The 27,537-nt window shown below is 62.7% G+C and overlaps 1 protein-coding gene across 2 annotated transcripts in view; it reads left to right on the top strand.

Annotated features, from left to right (window-relative positions):
• Positions 1–27,537, top strand: part of Prex1 (phosphatidylinositol-3,4,5-trisphosphate dependent Rac exchange factor 1) — a 127,606-nt gene that overhangs the window by 80,605 nt on the left and 19,464 nt on the right. For both annotated transcript variants that reach the window (XM_078051972.1, XM_078051973.1), the window contains exons 8-21: positions 1,114–1,232; positions 2,052–2,201; positions 3,836–3,983; positions 8,587–8,687; positions 9,740–9,843; positions 10,328–10,377; positions 12,016–12,091; positions 18,415–18,487; positions 21,104–21,246; positions 22,634–22,726; positions 23,386–23,534; positions 24,872–24,957; positions 26,747–26,883; positions 27,303–27,414. In XM_078051972.1, the coding sequence (XP_077908098.1) occupies positions 1,114–1,232; positions 2,052–2,201; positions 3,836–3,983; positions 8,587–8,687; positions 9,740–9,843; positions 10,328–10,377; positions 12,016–12,091; positions 18,415–18,487; positions 21,104–21,246; positions 22,634–22,726; positions 23,386–23,534; positions 24,872–24,957; positions 26,747–26,883; positions 27,303–27,414 (1,541 nt within the window). The remainder of the gene's footprint in view (positions 1–1,113; positions 1,233–2,051; positions 2,202–3,835; positions 3,984–8,586; positions 8,688–9,739; positions 9,844–10,327; positions 10,378–12,015; positions 12,092–18,414; positions 18,488–21,103; positions 21,247–22,633; positions 22,727–23,385; positions 23,535–24,871; positions 24,958–26,746; positions 26,884–27,302; positions 27,415–27,537) is intronic.

Here is a 27,537-nt window from a genome sequence, read left to right on the forward strand (position 1 = left end):
GGTGGATGGATGGATGGACTGGCGGGTAGGTAGATGGGTGGGTGGATGGATAGGTGGGTGGGTGGATAGATGGGAGGGTGGGTGGATGGATGAGTGGATGGACTGGTGGGTAGGTAGATGGGTGGATAGATGGGAGGGTGGGTGGATGGATGGGTGGATGGATGAACTGATAGGTGGTTAGATGAGTGGGAGGGTGGGTGGGGGATGGATGGACTGGTGGATGGATGGATGGGTGGGTGGATGAACTGATAGGATGAACTGAAGATGGATGGATGGTGGGTGGGTGGCTAGGTGGATGGATGAACTGATAGGTGGGTGGATGGTGGGTGGATGGGGGATGGATGGATGGTGGGTGGATGGTGGGTGGGTGGCTAGGTGGGTGGATGAACTGATAGGTGGGTGGATGGATGGGAGAGTGGATGGGTGGTTGGGTGGATGAGTGGATGGCGGGTGGATGGGGGATGGTTGGTGGATGGTAGGTGGATGGGGGATGGTTGGTGGATGGTGGGTGGGTGGCTAGGTGGGTGGATGAACTGATAGGTGGGTGGATGGGTGGGAGAGTGGATGGTGGGTGGATAGGGGATGGATGGATGGTGGGTGGGTAGCTAGGTGGATGGATGAACTGATAGGTGGGTGGATGGTGGGTGGATGGTGGATGGATGGTGGGTGGGTGGCTAGGTGGATGGATGAACTGATAGGTGGGTGGATGGTGGGTGGATGGTGGGTGGATGGGGCATGGTTGGTGGGTGGTGGGTGGGTGGATGGGCGTGTGGTAGATGGTCGCCTACCCCAAGCTCTCCTCCATTCTGGCCTTTTTTCAGGAAGTGCTTGTTGGGAGCCCCGTGGGCCTCTTCCCACTTGCTGGTCGAGGAGATTGGGTTCTGTCGCTTCTCGCTGGCCTCTCACGTCGTCTCCTATTATCTGGGAAGTGGCCCTGAGAGGTCAGCAAGGCTCTAGGCCTGCTTCTCTGATGAGAAAACTGTGATGGAGAGAGACGGCTGGCTTAAGCCACCGCCCACCGGCTGACCATCCAAGCCTGACCCAGCTCTGTCCTGCGTGTCCTTCTGTGTTGCTGATCTCCCTCAGGGGACGCTGATTTCCCAACTTTTTCAGGGTCACTGGGAGCAAGAAGTCCACCAAGAGGACCAAATCCATGAATGGCTCCCTGTACATCTTCAGGGGCCGGATCAACACCGAGGTCATGGAGGTGGAGAACGTGGAAGACGGGACAGGTAGGCCTGCCGCTCAGCCCGCCCAGCCCGCCTGCCCAGACGACTCCTTTTACTGTGATGTGTAACCTGCCTACAGACAGTGCCTGGTGGGCAGTACCCGAGTGAGCCCCCGGGGCGTGAGGCGTCCACCTGAGAGAAGGCAGCGCCCCGTCCTTCGTCCTTCCTGTGGGGCGCTGCCGGCCCAGGAGGGGCCTCAGCCGGACTCTGTGATGACCGTGTCTTTGCTGTTATTCATATTTCCCCCACTGCGTCTTCCTTACTGAGCATTTTAAGTAAAATCCCCGTGCTCTCGAGCTCACTAGGTGGGTGTGCCTGTTGAAGAGGCTCTGGACACACTCGGTCACGCGCAGTGCCACAGCTGTCTAGCCACAGGTTGTGCCACTGCCTGTGGTGGGTCCCCGCTGCCCCTGCCGCGGCTCTCGGCACACATTGCCCTCCGTGGCTGGGTGGTGTCCACTGCAGGAGTGTCCTGGTTCACCTCAAGGCCCTGCCCTTGGCCTTGGGGCTGTACTAGTGCCCGAGTGGCACAGGGAAAGGCTGGGAGGCCCCCTGGGCTCCCGACAGGTGTCCCCTGCCACTCTGTCTGCGCGCCCACACGAGGCCCCGTGTCATTGAGGACCCGAGGGGTCTTTGAGGAAGGTCTTCCTTGCCCCCAGAGAGCAGCCCCGAAGGGGTGGTTCCAACGGTGAATGTCCAGCTCTGGGTCCTGCCCCTGCTGCTGGCCCTGCCCCTCCGTGCTGGAGCGAAAGGCGGTCCCCACCTGGCCTTGGTGGGACGTCCGGAGTCACATGACCCACCCCTGCCACCTGTCCCTGCCAGCCGACTACCACAGCAACGGCTACACGGTCACCAATGGCTGGAAGATCCACAACACCGCCAAGAACAAGTGGTTCGTGTGCATGGCCAAGACGGCCGAGGAGAAGCAGAAGTGGCTGGACGCCATCATCCGCGAGCGGGAGCAGCGCGAGAGTGAGTGCCTGGGCCGCGCAGGGCTCTGCAGGCCAGGGTGGCCGACGAGGGGCCGAGGGTTCTCTCTAGAAAGCTCCGAGCTCCGAGACGAGGAGCTGGCGGGAGCCACGGGACTGTGCAGGGACTTGGTGCCTGGGGTGGAGGTGATGGGGCTGCCCCGTCCCCCCAGGACGCCCCCTCCCCTGCCGCTCACTGGGCCTGTGCTGCTTGTTGGTGTCCGCTGGCTGAGGGTCTGGGAGAGGCCCTTCGGGGCTTCCCCTTGAGCATGGTCGGGAACCCCCTGGGCACAGGGACTCGGAGGCAGGTCAGGTCACAGAAGGGACCCCAGGGCTGGCAGTGATGGGGTGTGGGGTGTGTGCTCTGAACTGGGGGGCGCTGAGCTGTGGGCAGAGGCCCCCGGGCTGGGAAGGGCCCCCGTGTCTGGCGAAAGGCTCCAGCTTCCCAGGCCCCTGTGGAAGGCAGACGCTCCTGGGCAGGGCTGTGACCCTGCTGCGTGAGACCTGGCACTTGAGGACCTGGGGAGTCCCACACGTGGTCCCTCCTGTTTCCTGCTGTTGCCGTGGCGTGGTGGACAGCTGTCCCTTGTCTCTTCCCAGCTGGTCTTCCCCGGGACCCAGGAGCAGCTGGGGCCCTCCACTTGCCCCGGCTCAGAGTCTGACTGGCCCCACCCTGACCCCTCGTCCCACTCCCCAGTGTTAGTCGATGGGCAAGGAAGGCCGTTGGGTCTGCGTTCCGCAGGGCGCCAGGTTCAGGCTCCACTGCGCTCCACCTGCAGCCAGGCACTGGTCACTGTCACCTCTGGGAGGGGGCAACACGGCCACTGCTGTGGGCGCCCCTTCTCCAGGAGACACCTGGACCATCGGGAGGTATTTCCAACGTTGAGTTTGCATCAAAACATTAAAGACCCAGTGAACTACGGGGCTTGGCCTTGTTGGGCAAGGATGTGACCTCTGACACTGACCAGGGTGGCTATGGCAGGCCTGGGGGGGTGCTGTGGCCGGCACTGGGTGACCATGGTCATGGGTCAGGTGGGGCCCAAGGGGCTCTGGTCATTGGAATTGGGCTGGTGCACAGGCTGCTGCTGTGGTCAGGAGCCAGGTCTGGAGCCCACTTCCTGGATCAAAATCCTGGTTCCGCCCTTTCTTGTTGGGCCGTTGGACTGAGAACCTGACTTCCCTGGGCCTCAGTATGACCTGGGGACGGTCCTGGATCTGTCATGGTTCCAGGTTCTTGTGAGGGACCCATTGCGTGTCGTCCCACTGTGAAGGCGTCTGCCATTATTGCTTGCCCTTGCTGCTGTCCAGCCTGGACGGTGTGCAGAGAGGAAGGTCAGTTTGGAGGGTCGGCCAGCTGGCAGCCCAGGCTGGAGTGCAGGGGGCTCCGGGCTCTCTGCCAGCCTCTGCGGTTGGAACCGCACCCGGGGCTGGGGGAACGTGGCTGTGGGGCCGGCTCCCGGGGTGAGGGCCGGACCCCGCCGTGCGAGGCGGTGCCTGCGAGGACTGCATGGCAGTGTCTGGAGCGCTGGTGGCCGACAGGAATTGCTCATGGCTGCCCTGGGTGGCTGCGGTGGGGCTGGTGGGGCTGGTGGGGCAGTTTTCAGGAGCTGCGGGCTGCTCCGCTCTGTCCCCGTGCAGGCCTGAAGCTGGGCATGGAGCGCGACGCCTACGTCATGATCGCGGAGAAGGGGGAGAAGCTGTACCACCTCATGATGAGCAAGAAGGTGAACCTCATCAAGGACCGGCGCCGGAAGCTGAGCACCGTGCCCAAGTGCTTCCTGGGCAAGTGAGTGCGCGCCCCGGCCGACTCCCACACCTGTCCCCACGCCCTCCTGGGCAGAGCCACCCAGGACCCCTGTTCCTGTGGAGCCACCTCAGAGTCAAGAGGCTGGGGTCCCAGGCAGTTTTCAACCCACTGTGAGGTCCTTGTCACGCCATGGCTGGCCGCGCACGGCATGCTGTGGAGTGGCTGCCCACTGCTGCGCTCCCGCCTCCCGCCCCGGCTGGCGCCTGGGGTGGCCGAGCAGAAGGGGAGGAGGGTGGGAGGCGGGTGGAGCTCAGCCCACTCTTCACTTTTTGAAGCTGGACATGAACCTGGACATGGGGAGGGAAGTCTCCTGGGAACCCTGCCTGTGGGAGGAAGGGGCAAGGCGGTGGGTACCCGCAGCCGGGGGAAGAGGAGAGGGGAAGTGGGAGAAAGTCAGGCCGAGCGAGCCTGGTTTTAGCTGTGCTAAGGTTAAAATGCCTGCAGACAGTCGGTGTCCACTTGGGCCCAGCCTGGAGGGGCGGCGCCCAGCCTGGAGGGGGGGCCAGCCTGGAGGTGGGGGGCCAGCCTGGAGGGGGGCCAGCCTGGAGGGGGCGGGGCCCAGCCTGGAGGGGGGGCCAGCCTGGAGGGGGGGGGCCAGCCTGGAGGGGCGGTGCCCAGCCTGGAGGGGGGGCCAGCCTGGAGGGGGGGGCCAGCCTGGAGGGGGCGGGGCCCAGCCTGGAGGGGGGCAGGGCTGAGCTTGGGGTCGGGTCAGCAGCTGGGGTTCTGCTCTCCCTGGGGTGTCTGTGAGGGGAAGTTGGGGCCTGGGAGGCAGCGGAGGGGCCTGGCTGCTCTCCACCAGCTAATCCCTAATCCTAGCTAAAAGGACGCTGGCCCCTTTCTGGGAGGGGCTGCTTCCGGCCTCTGGTCAGAGAACCTTCCTACCCCCTGCCAAGCCCAGCAGAGCCCAGAGTGTCAGAGGAGCTCCTCCTCAGGAAGGATTAGGGGACGCTCCTCCTGCCCCTTTGAACCAGGGCCAGGTTCACAGCCTGCTTTTTAGCCACGGGGCCCAGGAGGCCACAGCCCCGAGGGAGACCTTCTAAGAAACCTGCTTCCCGCGCAGCGCCCTCTGCACCTGCCCGGCTGAGGCCTCTTTTCCACGGGGCCAGCTCCCGAGCTCTGCATGAGCCGGTCCCCTCCGGTGGACGGAGTCAGTGGCCACAGAGACGGTTTGTCCAGCCCTGCCTCTGCTGCCCGGCACTGACAGAGGCGGGTCACTGTGCTGTCCCCACTTTAAGGGCCAGGAGAAGGCCCAGCACGGGGGCTGGTGACTTGGCGGGCTCTGCCCCTCTCCTGCTCTGCCGTGTTTGCTCACTTTTATCTGTGAATCCAGAACGTGTCTGGTGTGGCTTTTTGGACTTCAGGGGCTAGGCTCTGAGTCACACTGGGCTCAGGGCTGGTTTCCCTCACTCTCTCGCTGGGTGACATTGGACAAGCCTCTTAACCTTGCTGAATTTCAATCTGTGATCAAAGAGAATAACATGGCCCTCAGGGTTGCTGAAGGAGGCAGGTGACACCCGTGAGGTGGCTATACATAAAAGTGACCTAGGTGCAAAACCTGTGTGTCACTGCGGAGGCCCCGGGAGGCCCACGCCTCCCGCCACCCTCAGGTTAGTTGAAACCATCAGATTCAACCATCCTTTGCTCCTATTGACCCAACCCCTCCCCTGGGCCAGCTGGGGACAGAACCCTGGGAGTGCCTGCCCTCAGGGAGACACCTGTCTAGAGAGTAGCCAGACGCAGGCTGCAGGACGGATGGAGTGAAGGGGTCTTTCTGGACTCTGCCCGGAGCTGCAAGGCAGGGGGGGAGTGGGGCTGGTTCAGGGGGTGCACGGGCCTCTCGGGGTGCTGTTTCAACAAGGTCCGAGTGACCAGCACCCGCCAGAAGACCCGGAGCAGGCGAGGGAACAGCAGGCAGGAGTCCTGAGGGTGGAGGGAGGCCAGCAGGGAGGCAGGAGGCCGCAGGTGGCCACAGGGTGGGAGACCAGGGTTGCCCCAGGAACCAGAGGGCTGGGTCAGCAGCGCCTGGGTCGGGGCTCTAATTTTATGCTAGGTGCTGAGAAGGCACTTGGGAGGCGCAGCAGGGCCTGGGGGCTGCCAGAGCTCAGGGGACCACATGGGACAAGGTGTGGTCAGCAGGGCGGTCAGCGAAGGCTTCCTGGAAGGAGAGAGCCTTGGTTCCACCGTCCGTGGTGGTTAGAGGCATTGAGTTACTGACATCTGCTGGAGGTGGACCTTCTTACTGACCTGGAGGGGGCGGCCTCCCTGCCCAGGCCTCCCTGCCTGGGCCTCCTATGTGCCCAGGTGTGGGGATGAGTTGTGAGGAGGAGGGGGATCCATTTGTCAGGCGTGCTGTGGACACCTCCACCATGAGAGCCCAGGCCCAGCGGGCAGCAGGCAAGACAAAGGGCCCCCTGAGGGGACTTGGCTTGGTGGCCTGGTGTGGGCTAAGTGAGTGAGTAGAGGAGGCCGGGAGCTGACTCGCCCTGATCAGCGGGACCCCAGCCCTGATCTGCAGCGGCTCTGGCCACTCCAGGGGGCTTTTCCCGTCCAGGGACAGCAGCCTGCTTGGGCCACATCTTTCTGGAACCCGGACCTTGCTGCCCTTCGTGCTGCGCTGGTGCCCTCCCACCTGGCTTCTCACACACTGTCCTGCCCTGCGCTGGCTCGCGGTGTCCCACGAGTCCCACGCCTTCCCTGGGCCACGCTCCTGGGCACTGGCTGGAGGCTGGAGGCGGTGGGCGGGAGAGCGCAGGCCCCGCAGGGAGAGCTCGGCTGGTCGTGCAGCTGCGTCCAGGCCGAGGTTCCTTATGACCAGAAGGTACCCCCACCAAGCCCAGCCGGTTCCTGAGTGAACCCCTTGCCAGGTGGACCCTGCGAGGCCCAGACAGGGATAGAAAGTCGCCCAGATTTGTCCAGAACGCCGTGAACCTTCCTGATCCCCAGAAGGTGGCGAGGTCCAGTTTGGGAGCTCCCGGGTCCACGTTGTTGTCCTGTGACTGTCTTCTCCCACCCCCGCAGCTGCTGAGGGCCACTTCCTGTCCCTCCTTCCTGGCTCAGGGCTGCTGGCCAGTGCTAGAGGTGGCCCCCAGCCGGACAGCTGGTGGGCAGCTGGACGCTGGGTCCCGGCTTCCGAGAGTGGGCACGCAGACATCCGCTCCCTCCTGCAGCTGCTGGCAGCGGGTCTGGGTGCTGGGGCTGTGGGACGCTGAGAGCGAGCGCTCTCCTTCCCCGCGCTGGTCTGCAGAGTGGACGCCTCTCCTTCCCGCCTCCAGCAGGGCTTTCTGACTGCCCGGCACACCAACCGCTGCCTACAACCGCAGGGCTTCCCCTGCCAAACCGGGGAGGCTAAAAATAGTTTCCCCGCGGGACAGCAGGCTTCAGTGAGCAGGAGAGCGTGGGGCCCTGGCTGGCTGCCACCTGCTGTCATTGAGCACAAAACAGGTCCCCTTCCTGCTCTCTCATGAGGGCTAAACTCTGTGCTGAGCCCAGGAAGAGCTCCCGGAGCGGGGCCCTGGCCTGGCTGGCCTCTCCCCACCGGGTGCGCTGGGCTCAAGAGCTGCCCGTCTCCTCTGCCCCCCCCCCGACACACTGTCTCCCCGACCTTCCTGCTGACCCAGAACAGTCCTCCTTGCTTGATGGTTGCTTCCTTTATTTGTTTAGTGGATGATTAGTGCGTCCTGTTGTGCGTGAGGCCTCTCCCAGGCTGGGACACAGTGGGTAGCACTCGGTTTACAGGGAGATTGCGTTGTGGCTGTAGGAGGTGGCTGAGAGGGATAAATCCGCAAATGAGATAAATTCAGTCAGTGATAAGTGCTACGGAGGAAGAACAGGGCCACTGAGTGGGTTGTGTTGCCAGACAACGCGCCTCCTTCAGGGAGGTGATGTTTGTGCTGAGACCTGAAGGATGAAAAGAAGGCCACATGAAGAGCTGGGGAAGGGCATTTCCAGGCAGAGGGAACAGGCAGTGCAAAGGCCCTGGGGCAGGAAGAGTCTGGCACCTTTCAGGAAGGGAAGATCCTCTCACCTTCCTTTCCTTTACCGGCCCATCTACTTGCCTGCCAGTCACCTGTCCATCACTTGTCTGTCTGTCCATTCATGGGTCCACCCATCCGTCCACTGCTCCATCCTTTGAGCCTGAGGCAGACCTAGGGCCTGGCCATGTGTCCCTCTGCCATGGGTAATGGGAGATGCGCAGGCCTCCACTGGTGGCCAGGCTGGGCTCCCCAGCCTCCCTTTCCATGGGAGGTTCTGACTGGCTTCAGGGTCCCATGGCCGGGCCTGGCCCTGCAGCCCCCAGCCCCAGCCCTGCAGCCCCGGCCCCACAGCTCTGGCCCTCCAGCCCTGGCCCCCAGCCCCGGCCCCCCATCCCAGCCCGCTAGCCCCAGCCCTCCAGCCCCCCAGCCCCCCAGCCCTCCAGCCCTCCAGCCCCCCAGCCCCCCAGCTCTCCAGCCCCCCAGGTCCCCAGCCCTCCAGCCCCCCAGCCCCCCAGCTCTCCAGCCCCCCAGGTCCCCAGCCCTCCAGCCCCCCAGCCCTGGCCCCCAGCCCCGGCCCCGGCCCCCAGCCCTGTCTCCTGTTCCCGCAGTGAGTTTGTGGCCTGGCTCCTGGAGATCGGCGAGATCAGCAAGACGGAGGAAGGGGTCAACCTGGGCCAGGCTCTGCTGGAGAACGGCATCATCCACCACGGTGTGTGGCTGGCCATGGCGGGTGGGCAGGCGGGCGTTAGACTAGGCAGACTGCGCTGCCGCAGCCGGGCCCTCCTGGGCAGCTGCCCGTGTCCCTGCTTGCCCTGCCCCGGGTTCGGATGTCCTCCCACGGCTGCTTCCCAGCCTTCCCCCGGGACATGAGCAGACAGGGACACCTGGGAGAGGTGGTGGCAGGGGATGCCCCCCCACCTTTCAGAGGGGAGGGTCATGGCCCAAGCTTCAGAGTTCCACGGGCAGTTACCAAACGCCAGGCTGGGCGTGCTGGCCACACGGGGAGGGCAGGCAGTGCAGCCGCCTGTCCCCGGGGAGCTGGCCTTGCCACTGGGGGAGGATAAAACCCAGAAGTAAAGGTCTGTGTCCAGGAGGTGTGGGTGCCCAAGGAGCGGGAGCAGGGCGGGAGGTGACCTGTCGCGGTGGCTCATCTCCGAGTGGGGTCTGGGGGTCTCTGGGAGGGGGCCCAGGCCAGTACCCAAAGGTGAGGGGCGTTGCGGTTCCCGGTGGGGGCAGCCTGAGCCAGGGTGGCGTGTTCAGCGCAGGCAGGGAGACGAGGCCCAGGACGTCCTGGCCCACAGGGGCGGGGGCTCTCGCAGGCGTGAGGGCGAGGCCCTTGCTGAGTCCAGCAGAGAACGGACGGCTCAGGGCCACTCCTCACGCTTCCTTGGCTGCTGGGCAGAGGTGCTGGGTCCCAGGTGGGAGCAAGAGCCCAGCGGTGGCAGCTGTGGGGCTGGGGGCCTGGCCCGAGAGCTTGGGGTTCGGAGGTTGGGCCTAGCAGGATTTGCAGGGATCACAGCATCCAGGGTGACTTTGAGGCTGTGTGGCGGAGACCCCCGGGCCCCCCACAGGCGGAGCCAGACAGGTGGTCTGGGCCCCTCCTCCGCAGGTGCCTGGCCTGCGGGAGGTCTCCGGTGGCCCTGCACTGCAGGGGACCTGCGTTCCTCGTCTGCGCACTGGGGAAGTGGGGCCAGCCAGCCCACTGGGCACGGGTGGGGGCGGGGGGTGTGCCCGGCCTCACTGGCCCCTGGTTCCCTCCAGTTTCTGACAAGCACCAGTTCAAGAACGAGCAGGTGATGTACCGTTTCCGCTATGACGATGGCACATACAAGGCCCGGAGTGAGTTGGAGGACATCATGTCCAAGGTAGGCGCTCTCCACCCTGACCCATGACCTGATGTCATTTTCAAGGTCGGGGCCTCCATCCTGACCCATGACCTGGCATCATGTCCAGGGTAGCCACCTCCACCCTGACCCAGCAGAGGTCATGCACAGCAGGCCTCTGTCTGTCCAGCGGCCTGTCTTCCCCTCCACTTCCCCTGCCAGCCCCACCCCGACCCTGGTGTCTAGTTGTGCTGTTTCTGGCACTGGGCATTGAACCCCGGGGCCGTAACCGTCGACCTCCGAGCCACACCCCAACCCCCTGTGTCTTGAGACAGGGCCTCTCTAAGTTGCTGAGGCCGGCTTTGAACCCAAGCTCTTCGTGCCTCAGCCTCCCAGTCCCCTGGGATCACAGGCGTGCGCCACGGGCCAGCCCCTGCTCTGTTCTGAGGGCCATCTCTGCACTCTCCAGCAGCCTCGGGCCCTGAACCATGTGGCCTGGTTTCAACTCCCTTCTCTCTTCTTTCAGGGTGTGAGGCTGTACTGCCGCCTCCACAGCCTCTACACCCCGGTGATCAAGTAAGTCCCACTTCACTTCTGCCTCTCCTCAGCTGTGTGGCCTGGGGTTGGTACCTTCGCCTCTCTGAGCCTCACTTTCCTTCTCTATCAAGTGGGCTAATAGCGGTACCTACCCTGGAGGTTTGTCACAGGATGGAGTGGGCGGTTGTTGGGAAGCACTGCGGTGAGGGCAGAGGGTGTCAACCCTAGAACCAGGGACTGGCTGAGTTTGAATGTGCCTGCTAGTTGCCAGCTCTGTGGCCTCGGGCAGTCTCTCGACACCCCCTGTACCTTGACTTTTTTCTCTGGAGTGGGGAATGACAGGATGTGCCCCGGGGCCTTTGCACTTGCTCTTCCCGCTGCATGGGATGCTCTTCACCCTTCAGAGGTGGTGTCTCTGCCGTGCTCTGTGCTTGTCACTTCATTTGGGGCCCTGCTGTCCAGTAGAGCTGCCTACACTGGTGGAAGTGCCCTGTGTCCGTTGTCCCATATGGGAGCACTAGTCACATGGCATTTTTAAACATGGGGATTGAGGAACGTGATCTTTAATTTGACTTAATGTTATTTTATAAGTTTTATTTTTTATTTTTTGGATTGAATTGAAATTAAAAGGGCTGACGCTGGGCAGCGTAAGCCTGCAGCCGGGGCCATCCCGAGTGAGTGGTGGATCCAGCGCTCGCCTCTGCCTCTGCCTCTGTGGAAGGGGCAGAGTCGCTCCCAGCTCTGGGGTGCGTGGGGCTAAATTCATAGGAGGTGCCTTGAGTGTGCTGGCTCTGTGGGCGCCATTGTCATCAAGCGGTCATTCCCTATGTGAAGCTTAGTGGTGGATGAAGGGTCCCAGGGCCACCAGATTCTTACCCCGGCTGCACGTTCCTCTGCCCCATCCTTAGCTCTTGCCGGCTCTCCTGGGTCCCTGGTACCCGACCCTGGTCCCCAGTCCTGCCTCCCGGCTCCTCTGCTCTGCTGCTGCCCTGGGCCAGCCTGGGGAAGTGGCCCGGGGCCTTCACTAGTGCACCGCGGCTGCTGGGCTCCCGGTTCTGAAGCTGGAGCAGTTCTTCAGCCAGACCCTTCCTCGGCCTCCCACGCTGGCCTCGGAAACCGGGGGCCACCTGGAAGGCTGCGGGATGGCCAGGGCTGCCACTGCCACAGGGCTCACAGGAGAGACCCAGGGACCTCGCTGGCCACCCTGGCCCCAGAGAGGGGCTTCTGTGTCACCATAGCCGGGGTCTTTGAACCTAGGACCGTCAGGCAGAACAGAGGGAAGGACAGGGAAAGGCTGAGTTTTCTCCTGTGAGGGTCCCGGGCTCCGGGGCCTGTGCACTGAGGCATCTCAGCCAGATGAGTCCCCTTTGAGGCTGTTCCGCGGCCCCCGGCTTCCCCCACGAGATGCCAGCAGCACCCACCCCGGCTCCTGGTAGCCCACGGGTCCCTCGGAGGGCACAGTGCCCCGGCTGAGGTCCTCGGGCGAGAGTGAGAGAGCCCTAGAGCCTAGTGCCTGCGCCCTGGGGGAGGGGAGGCCTGGGGGGTGTCACACTGTGGCTCAGGTGTGGGGTCGGGGCTGGGCCCCTGCCCGGCCCCTGCCCTGCGCCTAGAGATCTCGGCAAGCCCAGGAGGTCCCACTGTGTCCCCTGCTCATCTGTCACCCCCTCCTCCTCGCAGAGACCGTGACTACCACCTGAAGACCTACAAGTCCGTGCTGCCCGGGAGCAAGCTGGTCGACTGGCTGCTGGCCCAGGTGAGGACCACCCTGACCTGGGCGGCCAGCATCTGGCTTTGCCCCAGGAGGGGGGCTTCCTGGAATGTGGAGCCTTGTGTTGTTTTATTTTTTTAAATATGTGTGTGTGTGTGTGTGTGTGTATACATACACACACACACACACACACACACACACACACATTTAGTTGTAGTTGGACATTTATTTATTTTTACGTGGTGCTGAGGACTGAACCCAGGGCCTCGCAAATGCTAGACGACTGCTGAGCCACAACCCCAGCCCCAATTTGTGTTTTTAATGGTGGCCAGGGCACATAGTGCAAGTTTACCTGCTTAACACCTTTTAAGTGTGCAGCTCCAGTGGCATTAAGTACAGGCCTGATGTCCTGCAGACATCCCCCACCCACTGAGCTGAAGCTCTGCCTGTGAAGGGGCAGCCAGCCCTTTGCTGCAGCCCCACCCCTCCCTGCAGCCCCGCCCCTCCCTGCAGCCCCGCCCCTCCCTCCAGCCCCGCCCCTCCCTGCAGCCCCGCCCCTCCCTCCAGCCCCGCCCCTCCCTGCAGCCCAGCCCCTCCCTCCAGCCCCGCCCATCCCTCCAGCCCCGCCCCTCCCTGCAGCCCCGCCCCACCCTCCAGCCCCGCCCCTCCCTGCAGCCCTACCTCTCCTTGCAGCCCAGCCCCTCCCTCCAGCCCCGCCCCTCCCTGCAGCCCAGCCCCTCCCTGCAGCCCCGCCCCACCCTCCAGCCCCGCCCCTCCCTCCAGCCTGGCCCACACCCTCCAGCCACGCCCTGGGCTCTGTCTCTGGAGTCAACTACTCTAGGGACCACCTGAGAATGAAATCCTACCATATCAACCTTTTGTGACCACCTCATGTCACTTAGCACATGTCCTCAAGTTGTAGAATTTCCTGTGTTTTTAGGTCCCATTAATAATATATATACACATCTTACTCCACTTGTGCTGTGTATCCAGATGCCCAAGACCAGGTGATTGTAAAGAACAGAAAGTGGTTCTCACACCCTGGCACCAAACTGGAGCCTCTTGCCAGGGTCTTCCTTTCTAGAAAGCCCGAGGCCAGCAGAGGCCTAGACATCCTCCATCAATCTTGCTGACCCTGCAGAGTTGTTTGCTCCCTTGAGGTCCAGCGGTCAAGCCCGCCTGCCTGTCCTTCCTTCTTTATGGCTCCTACTAATGGTCACTTAACAGGGTTTCCTCTGGCCAGGCCCTGGCTGGGCTTTGCCCGTTATCCTACCGTGGCCTTCAACCCATTTACAGAGGGGAGGGACGGGGCCCAGAAAGGCCAGGGCCTGGTTCCAGGAGGCACAGCCTCACCACGGCAGACAGGATGGGGCTGGGCCCATCTCACCCCGTCCAGAACTCTGCCAGATTCTGGGAATTTTTCAGGGAGGCCACAGAATGTTCATTCATGGTCTGAGAAAAGATGGGACCCTGCAACATGATAATGGACGAATGTCTAGAATGTCTAGTTAAACTACCGAAGCTGGGCCTGGTGGTGCGGACCCATCATACCAGTGACTCAGGAGGCTGAGGCACGAGGATCACAGATTGAGGCCAGTCTTAACAATTCAGTGAAACTATCAGCAACTTAGTGAGACCCTGTCTCAAAATAAAAAAATAAAAAAGGACTGGGGATGGGGTTCAGTGGAGAGCCCCTGGGTTCAATCCTCAGTACTAAAAACAAGCCAAACCAAACCATGAAACCAGCTGCAGAGCCGAGCTGTAAGCCAGCCTGAGTAATTGTTAAATTTAGTGTTCATAAAAAGTTCCTTCCATTCAAAAACCACAGTTTTGCTGGCTGGATTTTCTCACACTGAGCAAATGACTGATGACTGCTGTGGAGACTCAATTTATATGTTTCCCAAGTAACTTCAAAAGTAGGTTTAGAAAAGTGCTTCACAAAAAATCAGGCTAACAGAATGTCCTTAGTGTGAGCTGTGGGTGTGTTTCAGTGTTTGCTCTAACAGTGGGACCGAGAAATCGGGGGGTTTTGGAGACCCTGGCCTTGGGCTCAGACTTGCTGTCTAGAAGAGAGGGCCTCTAACCCCCCACTGCACTGCCCCCTGGGGACTCTGTGCAGTCAGCCCAGAGGCATGCCAGGCGGACCCGGTTCACATCCTGGCTCTGCTACTTCCTGGCTGCGTCACCTCGGGCGGGCCGCTGGTTACCGTATCTGTGCCTCAGGTTGACCACCTGTAAAAAACGCAGCCTGGTGGGAGTCACTGCTTGGCGAGTGTAGCTCTTAGTGCAGTCCTCGCCTCCTGCGGAGGACCCGAGGCGGGCCCAAGTTCTGTCAGCGAAGAAGGCTAAAGAAACCACAGGGGGATTCGCGGGCATGGGACAGTGAGACCAAGAGACAGCAGTGGGGACGTCTGCAGAGTTGGCCTCACAGCTGTGCGGCAGGCAGGTGAGCCTCAGGCAGGTGTGTGGCTGCCAGGTGAGCCCACGGGCAGGTGAGCCACAGGCAGGTGAGCCACAGGTAGGTATGCAGCAGGCGGGTGTGCGGCAGGCAGGTGAGCCTCGGACAGGTGTGCAGCAGGCAGGTGTGTAACAGGCAGGTGAGCCTTGGGCAGGTGAGCCACGGGCAGGTGTGCAGCAGGCAGGTAAGCCTTGGGCAGGTGAGCCACGGACAGGTGTGCAGCAGGCAGGTGAGCCTTGGGCAGTTGTGTAGCAGGCAGGTGAGCCTCGGGCAGGTGAGCTGCCACGTGGGTGCCTGCTTTGTAGTTCAGGTGCTTTGGCTGCAGCCCAGACAGCCCTGGCTTTGGGGCTCTGAGCTTCCCGGGCCTCGCTGCTATGGACTCTGTGGCCTCCTGTTTCCCAGACTCCACTTGTGCCAGGGGACAGCCTGCTGGTGTCACAGGGAAAAGTAGATGTTTCCCCAAAGGCTGGGGGTGAGGCAGGTCTGAGGAGTGTTTGGAACCAACAAGACAGGATATGATATCAAAGGCCCATCCCCACCTGGAGCCTCAGCAGGAGCAAGCAGAGAACATGTGATCGAGCGGCTCAAGGGGGCTTCCCCTCCCTCTGGACATCTCCTTATTTCTAACTCGTAGGTTATTCTGCTCCTTAGGACAAAATGTCAGTTGAACGCCTACTGAATCAGTTAGAAATGCTTTTGTCTTCTCATAGTAGGAACTGGACTTAATACAGTAAAGACATTTTCTCTTATATAACTAAATGCTCAGAGTTCATGGTCCTAGAACCCAGCAATGCTATTTGCACCCAGAAATGCACCTTTCTGTTTGGTTCTCTTAGCTTCTTGCTAGTTGCCTCACAATCACAAATGGCTGCCACACCTCCAGGTATCTCATTTATAATGAACTATGGCCCAAAGCCAGCAGCAGTTCAGTTTGAAAGTGCTTTTTCAATTTTCACATTAGGGAGAAAACTTCTCACGGTCGTCCCTTGACCCACGGTCTTCTGCTTAGTTCTCATTGGCCAGAGAGTCCCCTAAACCGGTTTGTGGGTAAATGGACAGGAATTTCTGAGAGAAGCTGGGATTGCTCAGGATTCCTCCCTTGATGCTCACGAGGGGCTCCGGACTCACTACCCAGGCGGGGAGTCTTTTAGTTCTGAGGGTAAGGGTCAGTTCTGACCTGCTCTCCTCCTAGCTCATTTTACCCTCAGAGTGGCCTGGGGAAGGTACAGCCCTGATCCCTTTTACTGATGAGGAACTGAGGCTGGGGTTCCCCAACTTGCCTCTGGCACCAGTCGTAGGACACTATAGAGCCTGGGGCTGTGGTGCCTCGTGGTCAGCTGTAAAGATGCCCTGTATTGACGGTGGCCCTGGTCATCTGTGCGTGGACCACTCCAGCGTGCAGACCTTGGCGAGGATGGGCACAAACACGGGTGAGGCACTGCAGCTCAGAGAGGTCAGCTGACCGCCATGGTCACAGTGGGCAGCACGGAGCTCACGCTCTCCCCTCTCCCTGCTGCCCAGGCTCCTAGATGCCCAGGGGACAGGGTGGGTGGGCTGGGGCTGGGGCTGGAGCGAGTGGGGCCAGGCCAGGCCACGGAGCCAGGCTCAGAGGGCATGAGTGTGCCGACGTCCATGTGGCTTGGCAGGACCTTGCCCGCTGCTCTGCCAACTCCCTTCCCAGGCAGATGGCAGGTGCCGACGGCAGCCGGGCTCAGCGTGGGCAGTGAGGGCTAGTGCAGGAGAGGCAGAGGCCAGGGGTGAGGGTGACAGCTGAACAGGGACAGAGTCCTGGGCCGCCGACCACCCTGAACCTCAGTTTCCCCAGCCGTGACTTGGTGATGGGGAGAGCCAGCCTGCCGTGCCTCAGTTTCCCCTGTCGGGCAGCTCAGGCGTGGTGGTTGCTTCTGTCTTGACCGCCCAGACTGGCACGTGCTCGGCACGAGAGGCCTGCGCGGGCCTTCAGACTCATGCAGAGGGCCTCTCCCACTGCCCCACGGCCTTGCGTCACCCCTGCTGCCTCCGACCCAGCGAGACCCCTGGAGCAGTTCATTTCATCCCCCAGAGCTCTGGGGTGTGGCGGGATGATCCCCCTGTTTCAGGGGCATAGAACCCTGCAGAGCGGCCTCAAGGTCAGCTTCCCGGCCCTCCACTCCCCTCCCCGCTTCCTTCCATGTTTTATGTCCCATCAGGGCTAGATTTGGGCTTCCACGTGAGGCCATGTGAGAGCACAGGCCTGTGCCAGGGCCCTGCCCACACGGTGCCAATTCTACTGGGAGATAGACCTTAAACAGAACAGGCCTCAGCACCGGTCACCTGCTCTGAGTCCTTCCCCTAACCACCCTACAGTAGCCCCCAGTGTGCTGGGCAGTGAGAGGGACGGGAGGTGTTCCTGGGGAGGACTTGTGGGGGAGGGCTTGGGGACTACTGTAGGGTAGTTAGGGGAGGACTCAGAGCAGGTGACCGGGTGCTGAGGCCTGAAAAGCCCAGGGCAGCACCCCAGGTGGAGGAGAGAGCAGGTGCAAAGGCCCCAGGGGAGTGGCGTGCGCAGCAGGGCAGGAGCCCGAGGGTGAGCCGTGAGTGGGCAGGACGGGGCTGAGGACCCCAGTGAGATCATGGCCTCTGAGCCTGGTTAGCTTGTGCCTCTCCCCACAGGGGACAAAGTGCCCCCAGTGGTGACTGCCAACCCAGGATGACAGGTTTGCTCTCAGGTGATAAATCCAGGACCTGTCACTCTAACCTGTGTCTGCCCTGCTGTGGTGAGGGACCTCGCTGGTCACCTGCCCCAGGTCCCTCAGGGTGGGGAGCCCAGGCTGCCCAGAAGCCAGGTGGATGCCAGATGCTGCCCCGTCTGCCTGGCTGTTGAGCTGGGCCTGCACCACCTGGACCCTGGATGTCCCTCCTGCCATCCTGGCAGCTGGGGGTGGCTGCCCGGGCTGCACCCCCTGGGGGCCCTCCCTCAGCCGGGCCTGAGCTCACTGGCTCTCCAGCACTGTCTGGCTGGGTCAGTAAACCCAAGGCCGGAGCTGCCCCCACCGCTCAGGGCCTGGCCTGTGCTCAGCAGCAGCCACCTCTGATAGAGCAGCGGTATCCCTTGAACCTGGGAAAATGGCCTCCCCACTCCCAGGCTGCTGGCAAGGGGGCCGCAGAACCCTCTGCCGCTCCTTGGCCAGTTGTTGGGGAGGGAGGCGGCTGGAGGGCTTCTTGCCAGTGACCCCCTCCCCAGCTCCTTTCTCAGTCCACAGACTTCAGGACTGCAGCCTTGTCCCCAGGGGGACACAGCAAGGCTCCGGCCCCTGTCCCCGCCTGGCTGCTTTCTCCTTCCCACCTCTGGGCCTTTGTCCTGCTGTCCTCTGCCCGAGTCCCCCGCTGCCCTTCCACTCTCTCTCCGCCGCTGTGTTGAGATGATCGGGGTTGCAGGCAACAGAAATGATGTTGGATAATTTAGCGGGGGTGGTGGTGGCAGGGGACAGGGCTCCTTGGGAGGAGGTGGGGCAGACCTGGGAGCCAGGCGCCAGGGAAGTCTGAGGAGGGGGAGCCCCGGGGAAGAAGCACACACCTGCCTCCTGTCCTGCCTCCTCCCCTCAGGTGTCCCGCACCTGGGCAGGATGGTGACTCCTTGTCTGGCCCCGGGGTGGCTGGGGCAGAACCCTACAGTGCCCTGCGCACTGGCCTGTCCTCTCCAGGCTTCCAGAGGGAGGTGGGTCGATCCCAGGTGGCCCTGAGAGGAACCACGTTCCCTGGTTCTGATGGTGTCAGTTGGCAAGTTTTTAGTTGCAGGGACAAAGCCTCAAGTGGAAGGGGACTTAGAGGAGTAGCGTGGATGAGGAGGTGTGGGCGGTGGCTCTGGCGGGATGTGGCTCAGAGTTGCCAGCTCACCTAAGGCCACTGTGCCCCTCTTGTTCCATGCCAGGGAGACTGCCAGACGCGAGAGGAGGCCGTGGCGCTCGGCGTGGGCCTGTGCAACAACGGCTTCATGCACCACGGTAACCCTTCCCCGGCCTCTGCCCAGCGCTCCCTGCCCGCCTCGCCCGTCACTCAGAGCGCGGCTCCTGCTGCCCGCCAGCCCCCTGCGCCGTTCGGGGGGCCCATGTCAAGGCGGCCTTCCTGCCTGTGGCTGAGCCCACGTGGCCTGCCAGACTCATGGTTCTGCTCTTCTCCAGCCGGTGCCTGTTGTGTCCCAGGCTCGGTGCTAGATCCTGGGGACAGCAACGAGCAGAACAGGTCCCAGTTGTTTCTGTGTGTGTCCCAATCAGAAAGAGCACATCTTCTGGAACGTTCCAGGTGGTGCAAGTGAGGAGGCCTTGGACTCTCTCTGAGCGAGGCAGGAGTCCCCAGAGGTTCTGAGCAGGAGGGACGTGGTGACTTGGGTTTCTTCTAGACCCTTCTGGCTGTAGTCTGTGGGGCGGGGCAGGGGCCTGGAGGAGGTCCAGGGTAGGGCCACATGGCTAGGGCCAGGCGGTGGCACAGAGGTGGGAGAGTGTTGGGTCAGGAGACCCTGGGCCTCCCCAGCTGCCACTCTTCTGATGAGTCAGCTTGGAACTTTCTCTTGAAGGGCCAGGTGGCAAGTGCTCTCAGCTCTGCGGGCCACAGGGTCCCTGTCACAGCCACTCTCTGCCCTTGTAACACAGAAGCAGCTGCAGACAGCACTGAACCAGCTGGGCATGGCCGTGTGCCGTCAGACTTTATTTAGGGAACCAGGGGTGGGCCACTGGGTTCCAGTCCCACAGCCTGCCTTCTGGCTGGTGCCCGGGGCGGGAACTGCCTCTGGGGGGCTCCCCGCTGGGCCTCAGTTCCCCCGCTTCCCCGGGAGGCCTTGCCATCTGCCACGGTTTATGGGGTCGGGGCTGCTTCCTGCTGTTCATTTCCCCCGTGAGGCTAGGCCACCCATCTGCCCTGGCTCAGTGTGCCCAGAAGCTGCCCTTGTGCCCCTGGGGCCTCCCAACAGCTCTGCTCGCCCACCAGCCAGCTGGGCCGGACCTCGTGTTTGTGGGTGAGGGTAATTAGGGGTCCACCCCCGCTGCTATTCCAGGAAGGCTGCTGGGAGAGGACATCCGCAGGGGGGTCCCAGCAGTTTGGACGCTCTGGAGGGTGGGAAATTGCAGGGTGCGGCCCTGTTCTCCTGTCCCTGCCACGACCTCAAAAATAGGCTAAAATAGGAAAAAGAGCCCAAGCCCAGGATTGCGGCCTTGGCCAAGTGCAGGGCAGGCACAGAGTGGGGCTGGCGGGACCTCCTGCAGTGGAGCTGAGCTGTCCCAGAGAAGTGCCCCCGGCTGGACCCTCTCATGCCAATACAGGCTGTCTGCTCTTTTCCCTGTGGATGAGGCTGCACGTGCATGTGGTCAGGGTCACCAAGGGCCCAAGCAGGGGACCTCACTCCACACAGACCTCACTCTGTGTGGCTCCCAGAGCCTGGCCAGCGGCCTCCACAGAGAGGTGTAAGTTGGGCCTCACCTGGGGATTCCCTGCCTTTTCCCGACACGCCAGCAGGACACAGCACTGCGTTCTCCTCCCACTCCCGGAATTTTCTAGCTTCGTGTTTACAGTAGAGGCCAAGCCAGCCCGCCCTCCTGGCTGCCCACTCTGGGGAAGTAGCAATTTGTGTGTCTGTTTTCTCCAAAGAGGTGATATGGTGGCCAGACAGGTAGGGTCCTGGCGAAGTGTCCTGGGGACCAGGAAGAGGAAACACTTCCTTTGTCTTCTGTTCAGCCACCAGATCCCCTGTCTTTAGGGGTGCGTCTAGGCAGCTGGTTCTCCTGGCCGCAGGGACCCGCCAACCTCAGGCAGCTGGCTACCTTAACCTCACAGGCCCGATTCCCCTGGCTTATTCACCCAGCCCTCGATGACAGGCCCGGGGGGCAGCACAGGGAAAGGAGGGGCCCTCGTGGGGTCCCAGTGCGGCTGCTGACCCTGACCTGGGCGGATTTGTCTGTCGGCCTGGGCGTTGGTCTTTCCACCTGTGGAAGGGCTGCCACAGAGGCCTGGCCCGGAGGTGCCTGGTGACCCTAAGCCATGGCCTCGGGCTGCGTCTGGTTTCTTGGGTGCATTTTCCTGGCTCATCCTGGTACGGGGTCAGCACTTTTTTCTGTAAAGAGTCAGATAGTGGGAATTTAGGCCCTGTGTGCCTTGTGACCTGTCACACCTGTCCAACCTTGGCATTGTGGCTGGAGAGCTGCCAGCTGCAGACAGTGTTGGGGCTCTTTCCAATAAAACTTTATTTGTAGGAACAGGTAGTGGGCCAGACGTGGGTCCTGGAGCCTCAGTTTGCCGACCCCCTTGGTTTGTGTCCGTACCTGCCTTAGCCCCGAGGTGGCATGCATGTGCTTGGCCGGCTGTGGCTTTACTGTTCACAAGCAGGTCTTCCACCCCCAGGAGTCCTGGTGTGTGGTGTGAGGTGGGGGTCTGGCTTACTCTTTCCCGAGTCAGAGTCCCATCTGCAGAGGGTTCTGCAGTCCTTTACGCCTGTCACACCCTGAGCAGCCAGGGGGTTTGGGACACACCAAACCTGTGTGGGGGCTAGCCCAGCCCTTGGCTGCCAGGTGGCAAGTGTGGCTGACGTGTGGCTGTGAGTCTGACCGTGGCTTGTGTGTCTGGGTCTGCAGTGCTGGAGAAGAGCGAGTTCAAGGACGAGTCCCAGTACTTCCGCTTCCACGCTGACGAGGAGATGGAGGGGACCAACAGCAAGAACAGACAGCTTCGAAATGACTTCAAGCTGGTGGAGAACATCCTGGCCAAGAGGCTGCTGGTAGGAGCAGGCTGGGCCCGGGCACCGTCCTTCCCAGGCCTCCTTGGGATTGGAGGTGGCCGGAGGTCAGGTCACTGCATGGCCCAGGCGTCCTCCTCACACAGGTCCGGGGTGCTGGGCACCCTCCCTGAGCTCCAGCTCCACTTGTCTTCCCGGCTGCTGCAGCCTGGCGCTGTGCCCGGGGACGGCCTCCCAAAGCCACTCCCCTGTCCCTCAGAGCCTGGGTCTCAGACTGGCGCCTGCCTGTGTTCAGTGGCTGTCAATAGCTCTGCAATTCAGGGAGGTCTCACAGCTGTGCAGGAAGTTGACCCGCCTAGCCCCCCAAGTCCTGTTTCTCTGTCCACCAGTGAGCACCAGCCCCTCCAGATGCGTGGTCCCAGCGGGTGGTGGACAGGGGCTCAGAGCGGGTCACTCACCCTGCCCAGGTCAGAGCCGGAGTCGGCCTGGTGTGGAGACGCTCAGTGCCTTCTGTGGGTTCCGTTTCTCCTTCCTCTCCGGGGCTCCCATCACACCCAGGGTGGGCTGCACGTGCTCAGCGTGGCCTAGGGGACTCCGCCTCTCCCCTCTGCCTCCGGTGCTGTCCTCGCCCGGCCCCAGCCACCTGAGCCCTTTCCTCCCCCTTCAGTGCCTCAGGGCCATGGCCCGCTGGCTGCTGCCTGGGGTCCTTCCCCACTCCTGTGTCTAGCCCTCAGCTCCAGTGTGGCCTTCGGCCGCCCAGGGCAGGCCCCGGCCCTCAGCTGCTGTCCGGTAGTTCAAGCTGCTCACAGCCTGCACCGCGGTCTGCGGTTGATCCCGGGCTGGCCCTCCCCTGCCGTCAGCTGCAGAGGGGGACTGTCCAGTCCGTCTTGCTGGGGAGCGTGTCTGCCGTACCCATGGAGTGCTTGGCGTGTGTGACCGGCCGGCTCCCTGGACGTTATTGCATGGCCGCGCCCATTTCCCTGTGTCCCCAGGAGCCCCAGCACCTGCTTCCAGCAGTAGAGGGCTGCTGCTCCTTGAGCTGCTTTTCCACTCCCACAGTCATGGGGCTGGGTGTCTTGGGTCTGCTTTGTTCATTAAGTCATTTATTGAGCACCTATGGTATGCCAGTGGACGGGGAGACAGCGTGTAGAGAGGGGACTGTCCCTGGGTTTGCAGGAGGAAGGGGTGACAGATTGAACACACACCAGGCTCTGGCGGGAGCCAGGTGGTGCCCTCACCTCAGGTGCCTACTGTGTGCAGGTGGGGCTTGTATTTGGCCTGGTCTGGCTGCTGTGCTGCAGGCCCCTCATCTGCACCCCACCCTGGTGGCCCTGGGGCATGAGGAGGCGGCAGGATCCCAGTCCTGTGGGCATCAGGGTGGGGTGCCCTGGGCACCTCCTGCCTTACCGGGTCTGCTTCGGGCCCCCAGATCCTGCCCCAGGAGGAGGACTACGGCTTCGACATCGAGGAGAAGAACAAGGCCGTGGTGGTGAAGTCGGTCCAGAGGGGCTCGCTGGCCGAGGTGAGGCCCAGGGCCGCTCTGGCAGGGGCTTGTGCAGGTGGGAGGGCAGCTCAGCAGGTCTGGGGGCGAGGGCTGCTGCTCTCTCTTGTCCATATGGGGAAACTGGGCCCAGGACCCCTGCAGGTACTAGGGAGCCGGACGCCCTGGCCGCTCAGCGCTGTCCTGGTGCAGCCCACCAGCGCCCCCTGCTGGCGCTGTGTGGAGGCCCAGGATACACTCAAGTTCTGAATCAGATTTGGAATGAGCTGCGAGGATAAAAACCTAAATATTGGTGGCTCGAGCAGGAGGAGCTCATTGTCCCCTGGGTGTGGTCTGGAGGAGAAGGGAGGGGAGGGGATCTGAGCCCCAGACTCGCAGCTACTCCTGGGTGGGGACGGGGGGGCTCCAGCTGCCAGGCCAGCCAGCCCAGGCTCCCAAAGCCCTATGTGAGGGGCAGTCACGAGGTGGCCACCCTGTTAGACCCCCTGCTGCACCCAGCCGGGCAGGCCACCTGTGGCCCCGTAGCTGTGTCCAGACCCAGGCCCTGGGCCCTGCAGGGCTTCCCTGGGGGAGCCGCCTTGGCCCGCTGGGCTGTCCCTGTCCTTGAGGAACACAGGGAGGGTCCTTCACTGTGGATGGCAGTGTTGGCACTCACACGCCTGTCCTCTGCTGCCCCCAAGATGGCCGGCCTGCAGGTGGGCAGGAGGATCTACTCCATCAACGAGGACCTGGTGTTCCTGCGGCCCTTCTCGGAGGTGGAGTCCCTCCTCAACCAGTGCTTCTGCTCCCGCCGCCCCCTGCGCCTCCTGGTGGCCACCAAGGCCAAAGAGTGAGTGTCCCCGGGCCTGGTGCCCAGCCTGATGGCAGGCTGAGGAGGGACCAGTGCTGGGGCTGGTGGGGTGGGAGCTCTGTGGCCTGGGGGGTGGCCGTCACTGCAGGCACCATGGGACACGCTGCCCCTGCTCTTCAGCAGCCTCGGCTGGGCCGAGGGGCGTGGGCCTGGCATCAGCCCTGTCAGCATGGACGCAGCTCCTGCCCTTCATGGGCCCCTGGTCAAGTGGGGGACAGAGCAGGGGACAGAAGTACACAGGTCGGGGCGTGAGATAGGTCCCCAGCTGGGGCAGCGAGTGAGCCATGGAGACGCACAGAGCTGGCCTTAGACTGTGCTCTGCAGATGAGGTGGGCAGAGAGGTCACCAGGGCCCCTCACGGGGACTTCTGAGGGAGCAGGGCTCAGGCAGAGGAAGCAGCGGTGCCTGGGCCTGTGGTGGGGCCGTCTCTGGCAGCTGTGAGGCCCAGTGGGGAGGCCAAGGGGTGCGGACGGGGTGGGGGAGGCCAGCGGGACAGGGCGGCCAGGCCTGTGGGGACAGATGAGGTACAGGGGAGAGTCGTCCATTGAAAACTCCTGCGCTTGGTGTCTAGGCCTCTCTTTTATTTGAGGCCAGCGCTCTGTTGACGGGAGGGGGACGTTCTGATGTGACAGTTTCAGTAAAAGGCCAGCTCGCTCAGGGAGATCTGAGCATGGTTCGGCCGTGCAGGTGGCGGCGCTGGCCAAGGGGGAGCCGTGTGCTTGTCTTCCGGAAGCACCTGGGGTGTGGAGCAGGCTTAGGGGATGGCTTTCTCTGGCACACGAGGGGACGTGCCAGAACAGGAGGGACGAAGGCAGGCCTGGGGACATAGCCTGGGTGGGCGTGTCCAGGACAAAGGATGCCTGCTGCCCGCCCTAGCAGGTGTGGCCCCTCTCTGCCGTGGTCGAGAACGGGCCCCAGCGTGTCTGACACTCGGGCTCTCCATCCCCTCTCTAGGGGTCTGGTGGGTGTTTTGGGGGGACAACACCAAGATGTGCTGGGCCACTTCTCACCCTGCCGTCTACGATAATTGAGTCAATGTCCACGGGGGTGCTGGCCTGGCCTCCAGGGCTCCTGGGTGTGGGGGCGGTACAGGCAGGCCTGTGGAACTTCGGGGCTCTCGGCCACCGAGGATTGGTGGCGTGGACTCTGGGTAACTGGCATGTCCCCTCATGTGGGACTGGGCTGCCTGGTGCCGCTCCTGTTTTGGGCTGAGTTTCCCAGAAGCCTTAGAGGCAGGGGCTCCCCCAGGTGGCCCCAGGTTATGGGGAAGGATGCTGCTTTCCTATGGCCTTACCCTCTTACTATGCCTGCGGCAGGACCATCAAAGTCCCCGACCACCCAGAGGCCCTGTGCTTCCAGATCCGAGGAGCCGCCCCGCCCTATGTCTTCGCCGTGGGGAGAGGTGAGCAGGAGCCTCGCTGACCAGCAGCAGCTCTGGGCTGGGGCTGTCTGTGTCCCCGGAGTTCAGAGTCGCGGGGACCCGTGCACCCAGCTCTGCCGGCCCGGGTGCCATTGGCATTTTTTCCCTTCCTGAAGCTAAGACTTGGGAACACTAAGCACACGTGGGCGGACCAGCCTGAGAGACACCAGGGAGCCCTGGGGACCATGGCAAGTGACGGGCGCTGTTCGTCCCTGAAGCGGCAGCGCTCTCCAAGCTCGGCCTTGCGGGGCAGGGACTGGCCTTGGAGCCAGACTGGGCGTGTCAGGAGAAGTGAGGGTCCCACTGAGCCATGCCGCAGCCCCAGGGCCACCAGCTGGAGGCCTCTCTCTCTGCAGCGCCTTGTCCTGGAGAGGAGACGGGCAGGTCTGCAGGACTGGGCTCAGCATTGTATACCCAGGGCTTCCTTCTAAACTCTAAAGGTCACTTTTGAGGTCAGAGTTATACCTCTAATATCTGTCCACTGAGAAAGTGCACGTCCTGCAGAGGGCTCGCAGAAACGGAGAGCATTTTAGAGTGAGCTTGTGATTTATCTTTGAAGCAGTGATCTGTGACTGCGGGTGACTTGCCTCCTTCTCCAGAGGACATCTGGCAGGACTGGAGATGTTTTCAGTGGTCACAACTGGGGAGGATGTGCCATTAGCCTCTAGGGCAGACTGGAATGCAGCTGGCACCCCGTAGTGCCCAGGGTGGCCCTACAGAGCCGAGCTCCCTGGCCCAGGCGGTGGGAGTGCAGGGGAGAAGCCCTGCCCTGGAGCAGCCGCAGCGTCTAGTGATCAGCTGTGGTAGTGTTCATGGGTGTGCCAGCAGCTCTCCGTTACTATAACAAAATACTCAAGACTGTCACCCTACATGGAGGAAAGGTTGGCTGGGCATGGTAGCACATGCCTATAATCCCAGCAACTCAGGAGGCTGGGGCAGGAGGATCCCAAATTTAAGGCTAGCAACTTGGTGAGACCTTATCTCAAAACAGGGCTGGGGCTACTGCCTTGGTCCGGCTCTTCGTGTTTCCTCCATCTCTGAGAAAGCACTCGGCTGGGTCCAGGCCTTTGGGGTCATTCCAGGTCCACACCGTAGCAGTGGGTGAACCAGCCAAGCCCAGCAAGGCTGCCATGTTCCCGAGCCCTTGCCCAGAGCCGGGCTCGGTGCTGGACGCCTCCTGTGCCAACTCCCTGGTCTCTCAGGAACCTTGTGAGTGGCTTGATCCTTGTCCCCTCTTAGCAGTGAGGACCCTGAACCCAGCAGGTGGAGGAGCCCTGAATGATGGTTCTGTGGACAGCAGGGTGTGCCCTTGTCACCTGCCCATACAGGCAGAGTCTCAGTCTTTGGCTGCAAGTCACATTGTCCCCAAGGCCCCAGGGGACGCGGGAGGAAGGTGCGCCTGGTGACTGGTAGCGCCGGCTCGAGGCCTGGCTTCTGGCCAGGTGGCCTCGAGGCTGCCGATCCTCCTGAGCCTCTGCTCCCCTGGCCACACGGGCTGACCCTGGTGCAGGACCACGGGTTGTGCAGGACAATAAGGGAGACGAAGTTGAGTGACCTGAGCCTGGATTCAGACCCGCGTCCCCTGTGTGTGGCCTTGGCTAGCTGTCCCCTCTGAGTCTGTCTCTTCTGTGAAGTGGGGTGCCAGGTCCCACTCTGTGCACTCGGGGGCCACTGCTGGCTCCAGGGGGAGGTGTGGCCAGGTACCTCCGGTGGCCTGCCTTGCCCGCTGCGCCCCGCCGCCCTGGCCCTGCCTCAAGCGCTCCTCCCCCAGGCTCCGAGGCCGCGGCTGCCGGACTGTGTGCCGGCCAGTGTGTCCTGAAGGTCAACGGCAACAGCGTGGCCAGCGAGGGTGCCCAGGAGGTCCTGGAGCACTTCCAGGCGTTCCGGAGTCGTGGAGAGGAGGCTCTGGTGAGCGGCCGGGGTGGGTGCCCTCCCTGGGGAGACGTGCGGGCAGCACAGGGGGCTCTGCCCGGGGCACCAGAGGACTGGCCCCACCCCCACCTGGGTCCCCAGCTCTGGGATAGGGACAGGGGCTCTAGGCAGGGTAGCATCGTCCACACCCTCTGCTGTCTGTCTAGGTGTCCATGGCCAGACTATGACTTGGCCTGGGGACACGGGTGCTGGCACTTCCCAAGGCTCCCTCCCCTGGCAGTGGGGGGCGGGCGCCATCCAGGCCGAGGGCAGGGTGTTCCCGGGGCCTTGGGAGCTCCAGGGACATCTGGAGGCTCCTTTAGGGCAGTGTCCCTAACCAGCCCAGAGCTGAGCGGGTGGCCCCTTGGCCCCGTCCCCTCCTCCCTGGCCGTCCCTCTCACAGCGGCTCCTCCCAGGGCCTCTACCACTGGATCTACCACACCCACGAGGACGCCCAGGAGGCGCGAGCCAGCCAGGAGACCCCCGGAGAGGACCCGGGGGCCCAGGAGGACGACCAGCCAGACTCTGGTAGGGGGAGGCGGGGTCGCGACAGGGACAGGGAGATGTCCTGTTCTGTGCCGGTGTCCTGCCCACCTGTGGGACTGGGTGTGGGGGGCAGGTGGGCAGGCTCTTCCAGGGCGGGGTGGACGG

Source organism: Ictidomys tridecemlineatus, chromosome 5 (genome assembly GCF_052094955.1).
Source record: "Ictidomys tridecemlineatus isolate mIctTri1 chromosome 5, mIctTri1.hap1, whole genome shotgun sequence".
Taxonomy (NCBI): Eukaryota; Metazoa; Chordata; class Mammalia; order Rodentia; family Sciuridae; genus Ictidomys; species Ictidomys tridecemlineatus.